This window comes from Rhinopithecus roxellana, chromosome 16 (genome assembly GCF_007565055.1).
Source record: "Rhinopithecus roxellana isolate Shanxi Qingling chromosome 16, ASM756505v1, whole genome shotgun sequence".
NCBI classification, from domain to species: domain Eukaryota; kingdom Metazoa; phylum Chordata; class Mammalia; order Primates; family Cercopithecidae; genus Rhinopithecus; species Rhinopithecus roxellana.
In genome coordinates, this window is record NC_044564.1 from 12,676,318 (window position 1) to 12,685,351 (window position 9,034).

The 9,034-nt window shown below is 61.1% G+C and overlaps 1 protein-coding gene across 3 annotated transcripts; it reads left to right on the plus strand.

The window, feature by feature from the left end:
* The first annotated feature begins 469 nt into the window (after positions 1 to 469).
* On the plus strand, positions 470 to 8,903 carry SLC2A6 (solute carrier family 2 member 6). 3 transcript variants are annotated; one of them, XM_030920237.1, is made up of 10 exons: positions 470 to 987; positions 1,536 to 1,698; positions 2,691 to 2,897; positions 3,585 to 3,684; positions 4,310 to 4,521; positions 4,810 to 4,962; positions 5,844 to 5,952; positions 6,348 to 6,440; positions 6,698 to 6,843; positions 7,806 to 8,903. In XM_030920237.1, the coding sequence occupies exons 1-10, from the start codon at positions 896 to 898 to the stop codon at positions 7,959 to 7,961; spliced, it is 1,431 nt and encodes a 476-aa protein (XP_030776097.1). In that variant the 5' UTR covers positions 470 to 895; the 3' UTR covers positions 7,962 to 8,903. The 3 variants fall into 3 exon arrangements, with proteins under 3 accessions (XP_030776097.1, XP_010371089.1, XP_010371088.1); XM_010372786.2 differs by having other exon boundaries at positions 474 to 987; positions 6,348 to 6,533; XM_010372787.2 differs by lacking the exon at positions 6,348 to 6,440 and having other exon boundaries at positions 472 to 987.
* Positions 8,904 to 9,034: the final 131 nt, after the last annotated feature.

Sequence of the window (9,034 nt, forward strand, 5' to 3'; positions counted from 1 at the left end):
CTTTACTACGTTAATAGCTAAACATGGGAAATGACCCAAATACTCAGCAACAAAGGATCCGTTTAAAAGCGTGTGTGGCACGTCCATCCAGCAGAGCAGGGCGTGATTTCGTCCTCTTCCCGAAAAGGCCCAAAGGGAGAGGTGGAACTGCTGTGGGATTTTTTGAGGACGGGCTTCCCGGGAATTTTCCATTTCTGCTTTTCTTATTTTTCAATGTTATCTTACTACCTGGGTGACGTGTCACAAGTTCAGGTTATTTCTACCATCAGAGCCTGGGGTGGAGGATACAGACCTCGCCCACTGCAGCTGCCCACAGCGCCCCGCCCGGCCCCTCCTGCCTCCTTCGTCCCGCACATCCGCTGCTGCCCTGACACACCGCGATTTCCTGGTGCCAGGGAGAGCCAGGGCAGAGGTGGCCCTGAGACGCCACGCAACAGGGAGGGCTAGAGCATAAGGCGGAGCGAGGTGCGCACTCGCTGTGACCTGGCAAACGGCTTCACCTCTCTGGGCCTCGGTTTCCATCCCGCGGGAGCAGGTACGACGAGGCCTGCGCGCATTGCCGCAGTCAGGCCTGCAAAAGCCGCCCGGGTGAGCAGCTCCCGGCCCTCCGCGAGGACCCCGGACAATCGGGCAGGGGCTCTGCCCTGGGACCCCCCCATCCTGTCTCGGGGGCGGGACCTTTGGGTGCGCACGCGGTGCGGGCCGCGCCCTGGGAAGCCGGGTCCGCATCCGAGCATTGGGACAGCGTGCGGCCGCCTCATTGGCCGGCGCGGCTCTGCAGGGCCCTCCCGCAGCCAATCGCGGCCGAGGGGCGGAGCCTGGCCGGTGGAGCTGCGGGCCCGGTGCGGCTGCTCCAGTCTGAGCGCCCTCCGCTTGCCCGGAGAGAGACCCGGCCATGCAGGAGCCGCTGCTGGGAGCCGAGGGCCCGGACTACGACACCTTCCCCGAGAAGCCGCCCCCGTCGCCAGGGGACAGGGCGCGGGTCGGGTGAGTCGCTGGGTTGGGGACTGGGGGTGAGGCCTGGGGGTGGCTCTGGTTCCCTGCAGCCGGCGGCACGCTCCCACCCTGGGCCTCCCCTGACCTAGTCGCCACCGAGGGGCCATCTGGCTCCCTCCTGTCGCGGACACGCTACTCCTATTTAAGGAACCCGTCCCCCTAAGGGAAGGAACGATCCACGGGAGTACCGGGCCCAGCCCCCTACTGCCACAGACAGGAAGACTGAGGTCCCAGCGAGCAAGGGGTCTGCCTGAGGTCACATAGCAAGCCTCCAGCCGCAGACCTGGGGGCAGAACCAGAGCCTCCTCTTCCGGAAAAAAGGCCCCAGCACCAGAGGCTCAGCCACCGCGATGAGCTAACAATGGCCTGGGAATTTCCCAGGGGAGCTGGGGCTCAGGCCCTGGGAACCTGAATGGCCTTGGACCCAGGCCTCCCCAGCACTGCCCGCTGAACTGGGCAGCCACTGGGTTCAGAAAAGGCAATGGTTCCTGGAGGAGGGACTCAGAGACCCTGGTCCTTTTGTCCGCCACCATCACCAGGGCCCTGCAGAACAAAAGGGTGTTCCTGGCCACTTTCGCCGCAGTGCTCGGCAATTTCAGCTTTGGATATGCTCTGGTCTACACATCCCCTGTCATCCCAGCCCTGGAGCACTCCTTGGATCCCGACCTGCATCTGACCAAATCCCAGGCATCTTGGTTCGGGGTAAGGACCATCCTCAGAGGAGGGTGGGTGCAGGGAGCAGGGACCTGCTGAGCCTTGTCTCCAGCTAGGGACCTCCCAAATTCTCTACCTTGGGAGCCCCTCCAGGGCCCTGGTCCCCCCTCCCCCAACCATCCAGGCCACTGGTGGGTGGGGTAAAGCTACAGGATTCCTCTGAAATGAGGAACTGAAAGCCAGTGGAGAGAGTGAAGGAGCAGGTGGGGAGGTGGCTGTCAGGGTCTACACTAGGTGGGGTTGAGGCTTCCCCAGGTCCCCACACCCACAGTTGGCTGGATGGGGGCAAGGGTATCAGGTGTCAGTGGGGAGACGCACTGGCTGGGGCAAGGAGGGTCTGCAGGACAGATTGTGGGCTGATGGAGAGGAAGATCCCAAAGTCCTAGAGTCTAGAATTACAATCTTAATAGTCTCAAATGTAGTTACAACATAGTAGTTAAGATAAGGTTTACTGAGCACTTCCTATGTGCCAGGCACGTGTTGGGCACTGAACGTTCATTGACTCCCAGGGCCAACCCCACGAGGTAGAACTTGTGCTCTCCCCGTAAGACAGCCCAAGAAACCGAGGCTCAGACAGGCTGGGCAATGTGCCCAGGTCCCACTACCAGTTAGCAGAGTCCAGAGGGGGTCCCAGTTGCTGCTGTACAGGGAACTTAAGAACCTCCAAATCTTAAAGCCCAGGGCCTTCAAGTCACAGAATTCTCCTGTATTAAAACATTAGACATTTAAACATCAGGCTGGACAGAACCACTGTGTATATGTGGCAGCGCCTCTTCCTTAGAGCAGAACTCCCTGTTTGAGCATCCCTAACAAATGGCTGTCCCTTGAAGACAGGAGGCTCCCTGCTTCAAGTGCATGACTTGGCCAAGTGCTTGACCAGCTCCTGGGGTCGGCCTAGGGAAGAAGCTGTCCCTGGACTCTGATGAGAGTGGAGTGTGCAGTGCCCAGACATATGTGCCCTGCACCCCCTTCCCCTGCAGTCCGTGTTCACCTTGGGAGCAGCAGCCGGAGGCCTGAGTGCCATGATCCTCAATGACCTCCTGGGCCGGAAGCTGAGCATCATGTTCTCAGCTGTGCCGTCAGCGGCCGGCTACGCGCTCATGGCGGGTGCGCACGGCCTCTGGATGCTGCTGCTTGGAAGGACGCTGACGGGCTTCGCCGGGGGGCTCACAGCTGCCTGCATCCCGGTAAGGCCAGGCCTTCCCACCCAGGGGCCCCAGTGCCTCCGTATTGGTGCTGAGCCTCCATCTGACTAAGGCCTCCCGGCCTCCATGCCTTCTGGGCAATGAGAATTGTTTGCCTTCCCTGCGGATGCCCTCAGCTCACCCCCAGCAGGGCAGCTAATTTGGGGGAAATTGTCTCCAGGTCCCCAGCTGCCCCCACTCTGGACTTTCCAAGCCTTCTACCCCATTTCTTGACTGGTCAGATGTATTACTCAATTGGAGAGAATCCGCATTGAGCAATGGGTAGGAGAGGGAAGTCCCTGCCCTACACCCTCCCTGAGACCTTCTTATCTTATCCGGTACTCCACACGGGGCCTGGTGAGCCCAGTAGAGGAGACAGAACTCACTGGGAGGCATGGACTCACCTGCTCAGCCCTGGAGCCTGGGAGCCCTCGGGCCTCCTTCCCAGCATCATGCTGCTCATTTCCAAGCTAAGTCCTTCCACCCACCTCACAGTTAGGGAAACAGAGGACAGAGGGAGATCAGGCAGGCCGCCCAAGGTCCTGCAGTGAGTCATGACCAGGACACAGCCCCACCAGAAAGCCTCCACTTCCCAGTTTCCGGGGTTCACAAGGGCTGCCCCTCCCATCTTGGCCGGGCCTTGGAACCTGCATTCTCAGCAAAACCTGGTGCGGCGGTTGTGTCTTGCAGGTGTACGTGTCTGAGATTGCTCCCCCAGGCGTTCGTGGGGCTCTGGGGGCCACACCCCAGCTCATGGCAGTGTTCGGATCCCTGTCTCTCTACGCCCTGGGCAAGTATGGCCCTGCACTCCTGTGTGCAGGCTGGCGGGAGGGGTGGGTGCCGCCAAGGTAGACATGGGTGGAAAAGGAATGATTTGCCCCAGAACAGATCCTGGGCTGAGAGGCAAGAGATCTGGCATCCCAGCCCCACTCAGCCAGCACCTTGCTGCGCACCTCCAGGCAGGGCCTGCCCCTCTAGCCACAGGCCCAGTCCCTAGCTGGGGCAGCCAGGGCTTCTCCTGGACCCACAGTCGCCAGACTATATTTTAACGGCAGAAAGCTTCCATCAAATGCCATCTCAGATGGGAAGTCCAGATAGAAAAGAAGTCACAGTGCATGCAGCTGCTCAGTTGAGGGGGCACGGAGGTCTTGGGTGGAGGCCCACGGCCTTGCCTGCCCAGCCTAGTCCTTCCTCATCCTGCCCTGGCCCTAAGACCTTCCAAGGACTTCCCACTATGTGCCAGGGGCTGAACAATACCTGCAGCCCCACCCTGCCTGGGGCAATCAGGGTAGGCTTCCTATAGGAGGTGGCCCTTGGACTAGACCTTAAAGGGCAGATGAGGTTATTCAGAGGCTCCAGAGGGAAAGGGCTCTGCCAGGCCTGGACCTGGCCCCTCACCCACTCCTCGCCCCCAGGCCTCCTGCTGCCGTGGCGCTGGCTGGCTGTGGCTGGGGAGGCGCCCGTGCTCGTCATGATCCTGCTACTCAGCTTCATGCCCAACTCGCCGCGCTTCCTGCTCTCTCGGGGCAGGGATGAGGAGGCCCTGAGGGCGCTGGCCTGGCTGCGCGGGACGGACGCTGATGTCCAGTGGGAGTTCGAGCAGATCCAGGACAACGTCCGGAGACAGGTGCAGGAGGGTGTGCGCACGAGCCTAGCAGGCCCGCCTCCCACACTTCAGCTCTGTGTGGCCATGGAGGCTTTTCCTAGAAGACAGGACCACAGTAGTTCCCACTAATCCAAGTGCCTGGGTTGGGGTTGGGGGGCTGTCCCCAGAGCCTGGGTGGCCTGGTAAGCTGGTTCTTTCCTGGAGAAGAGAAAAAAGGGGGTCTCCCACCCAACCCCTGGCAGTCCAGGGCAGGATGGCGCCTACTGGAGAGGCTGGCCCAACACCCTCAGTGGCGGCCTTGTGTTTCAGAGCAGCCGAGTGTCGTGGGCTGAGGTACGGGCCCCCCACGTGTGCCGGCCCATTGCCGTGGCCTTGCTGATGCGTCTCCTGCAGCAGCTGACGGGAATCACGCCCATCCTGGTCTACCTGCAGTCCATCTTCGACAGCACCGCTGTCCTGCTGGTGAGAGCCCAGCCTTGGCCGGCGCCCACCCATGGGGTACCCTGGAGGCTGGCAGGGCAGGCCCGGCTTTGGAGGCACGGCCTGCTCCTACATTTACCCAACCCCCGGCCTTATCCACACCTGCTCTGTGCCAGGTGTCAGGGATGCCACAGCAAGATCTGAGATCTGGGCCATGTGGAGACAGTTCCTGTGCCTTCACCTCTTCTCAGAATGTTTTTAAGAAAAGCTTAAATGTTTTAAAATAAAATACTGGCATAATCCCAACACGAGACTGAGGCAGGAGGATCACTTAAGCCCGGGAGTCTGAGACTCCAGCGAGCCACGATCTCACCACTGCGCTCCATCCTGGTGACAGAGCGATACCCTGTCTCTAAAAACATACAGAAATTTTTAAAATTAAATAAAATACATGGGATTACAAAGGAAACCAGCTTTATAGAAACGTGGACCCCTTGAGGCCATAGACCCCAGGTTCAGAGCCCTGTGGCATCTGCCACTTGATGAGGGAAGTCACTTTCCCCTCTGAACCTCAACTTCCTCCTCTGCAAGAAGATAGCAGCACATCTCCATAGGCCTGCCCCAAAGCTCACAGTGAGATGAGATTTGGAGATTAGTAACAGCATGGTTCGGCAAGTCATCATCACGCCTGGATTCTGTGCCAGCTGAGTGTAGTGGTGGGCAGAGCAGACGTGTGCCTGCCCAGGAGGCCCTATAGGCTCGGACAGTGTAGATGCCCAGCATGCTACAGGTGCCAGGCCACTCAGTCCTGCGCTGAGCTTCTGGCCTGAGCCCCTGCAGTGCCGGCAGGGACAAGCTGGGTCCTGGAGGGGGACGGGAACAGTAGGCAAGTCCTTCAACCCTGGTGGCCTCCCTCCCCATAGCCCCCGAAGGACGACGCAGCCATCGTTGGGGCTGTGCGGCTCCTGTCTGTGCTGATCGCTGCCCTCACCATGGACCTCGCTGGCCGCAAGGTGCTGCTCTTCGTCTCAGGTAAGCACCCTGCAGCCAGCCCTCCTGCCCCACTCCTCCGCATGGGTCGGGGCTGGGCTGGGTGTGCAGGCCTGCCTCGGGGTGGGGCTGTGTGTCTGGGAACTGCAGGGCACCTGCCTCCATAGCATCAGCAGGGCCCTGGCCCTGGCCCTGGCCAGTGGCTCCAGAAAGGTCCACTGGGGCTCCGAGTGGATACACTGGCTGTGACACTCCATGGTGGGCATGGTGGGAACCTGACACGTGGCTGGAGACAGAGCTTGCTGCCCTGCTAGGGGTCTCTAGTCCCAGACACGGGCTGGACCACGCAAGTATCAGGGGGCTCTGTAGAAAAAACTCTGAGAGAAACAGCTGGCTCAGAGGGTCCTGGCCCCACAAGGCCACCTGTCTGTCCACAGCGGCCATCATGTTTGCTGCCAACCTGACTCTGGGGCTGTACATCCACTTTGGCCCCAGGCCTCTGAGCCCCAACAGCACTGCGGGCCTGGAAAGTGAGTCCTGGGGGGACTTGGCGCAGCCCCTGGCAGCACCCGCTGGCTACCTCACCCTGGTGCCCCTGCTGGCCACCATGTTCTTCATTATGGGTAGGTGTGGCGGTGGCTCAGAGGGGCAGGCTGTCTCGGGTGTTAAGGGATGGGTGATGTGTCCGGGGTGGCTGGAGAAGGGGGTCTCCAGCAGCTCAGTGGAGACAGACACAGCCGCCTCCAGTCGCCCCACAGGGCCTCAGCCTGCCTCCTCCTCCGAGCAGGCTATGCCATGGGCTGGGGCCCCATCACCTGGCTGCTCATGTCTGAGGTCCTGCCCCTGCGGGCCCGTGGTGTGGCTTCGGGGCTCTGCGTGCTGGCCAGCTGGCTCACCGCCTTCGTCCTCACCAAGTCCTTCCTGCCAGTGGTGGTGAGTGCTCAGCCCTGGGCCCCCAGGCCCTCTCTGACTGACTAGGACCCTTCTCAGTGCCAGGGGCTATGCCAAAGCCAGCTCTGTCAGGCTCCTAACTCTCAGTGACCCTAGGAGATGAGCACACACCCCCTGAACTCAGAGGCCCCAGAGTGGTCACGCGACAGTCCGGCAAAGGCTCTTCATTACGAGAAACAGGAACAGGCTCAGGAGACTGTTCTGAGAAGTCAGGTTACCTCCCAGACCAGGGCAGGACATGGCCCAGAACCCTGCCAGGAGCCCAGGAAGACCACCTCCCCACCGTGCTCCATCTCCCGCCCTCCTGGGCACTGGGTCTCAGCCGCACCCCCACACTACCCCCTTCCCCTCCCACACGCTTCCCCAACCCCTCCCACTCCCCCTGCCTCCTGATTCAAAACTATGGGCCCTGTGACCAGCCAGAATCCGTGAGGCCCAGGGTAAGTTCCCATGAGGGAGAAGCTGGCTAGGGCAGCCCAGGCCAGTGCCTAACCTGTCCCCGCAGTGGTCCCCTCAGTGGGGCTGGGGGAGGGCAGGCAACCCAGAGTGAGTCCATCAGCTTAGAGGGTCCAAGAAGAACCTGCGTGCCTACCAGGCTGTGGGGCAGGCCTCCTGTAGGCTGCGGCGTGGAACAGCTGGGACGCCAGCGCTGGGTAAGGGGAGTGGAGGGGCTACCTGAGCTGAGGCCAGAGGGCCCAGCCTCTGAGGAAGGCTGAGGGGCAGATGGGATGCAGACTTCAAGGACCACAAACGGGGCTAAAGCCTTCAGATTTGTTCTGGGGGCAGTCAGGGAGCCCTGGTGTGGGGGAGCCGTCTCTGAACACAGGAAGGACCAGATGACGCCCCACACGGCTGGTTGCTACCAGCAGGGCCCATGAGCTCCTCCTGGGGCAGGAGGACCCTGGATCTTCTCCCTGTGACCCGGCCCCACTCTCCACCCACAGAGCGCCTTCGGCCTCCAGGTGCCTTTCTTCTTCTTCGCGGCCATCTGCTTGGTGAGCCTGGTGTTCACAGGCTGCTGTGTGCCCGAGACCAAAGGACGGTCCCTGGAGCAGATCGAGTCCTTCTTCCGCACGGGGAGAAGGTCCTTCTTGCGCTAGGTCAGGGTCCCTGCCTGGAGGGGGCCAAACCCCCAGTGGCTGGGCCTGTGTTGGCTGCAATCCTGCACCCTGGGACCAAGAGGCAGCAGTCATCCCTGCCACCAGCCAGAGCACAGGAAGAGCAGCGTGATGGGGCCTCAGCAGCGCGTGGCCCTGGCTCTGGACAGGTAACACTGCTGTCCAGCCACAGCCCTAGCTCAGGCGGCCCACAGTGCCGCACGTAGCCATGGGCCACAGGAGAGCACACAACCCTGCGTCCAGGGTCACGGCCCTGCTGGGTGACCTCAGACCTAGTCCTTTACCCTTGCGTGAAGGACACACCCCACAGAAGGCTACGGGGAGGACTGAGAGAACAGGGCTGGAGGCAGCCAAGTAATGTAGTCATATCGTCGCGTTCTGATCTGGTGGCATCTGGCTGTGCAAGGAAGACCCAGCTCTGACCGCCCCCCCCCCCCCCCAAGTCTTGTGGACACCACAGGGAACATCCTGGACTTCAAAAGCCAGGGCAGGCCAGGCGCAGTGGCTCATGCCTGTAATCCCAGCACTTTTGGAGGCCGAAGCAGGCGGATTACCCGAGGCCAGGAGTTCAAGACCAGCCTGGCCAACATGGTAAAACCCCGTCTCTACTAACAAATACAAAAAAGCCAGGTGTGGTGGCGCACACCTGTAGTTCCAGCTGCTTGGGAGACTGAGGCAGAATTGCTTGGACCTGGGAGGTGGAGGCTGCAATGAGCTGAGATCATGCCATTGCACTCCAGCCTGGGCGACGAGAGTGAAACTCCATTCCCCCTGCCCCCCCCCCCCCCGGACACACACAAAATGCCAGGGCAAAGGACCTGGTGTGGCCACTTCCTCCTGCCCCAGCCCAACCTCTGGGAACAGGCAGCTCCTATCCGCAAACTGTGTTCACCCTTTTATAAAAATAAAGGAACTGGGCCTGTAGCCCTAGCGAGGAAAGAGTGGGGTCTACTCCAGGAGGGAAGCCCCCACAGCAGCCAGGCTAGACCCGAACCAGCCAAGGTTGCCAGGGCCACTGACTGCTGATCCACAGCCAAGCAGGGCAGGGAAGAGGC

Excerpts from the sequence above, each read along its gene's own strand:
- SLC2A6 (XM_010372786.2), top strand. The coding sequence starts at position 896 with ATGCAGGAGCCGCTGCTGGGAGCCGAGGGCCCGGACTACGACACCTTC. Across the intron at positions 988-1,535 it reads GGGGACAGGGCGCGGGTCGG|GGCCCTGCAGAACAAAAGGG; the intron begins GTGAGTCGCTGG and ends CACCATCACCAG. Across the intron at positions 2,898-3,584 it reads TCACAGCTGCCTGCATCCCG|GTGTACGTGTCTGAGATTGC; the intron begins GTAAGGCCAGGC and ends TGTGTCTTGCAG.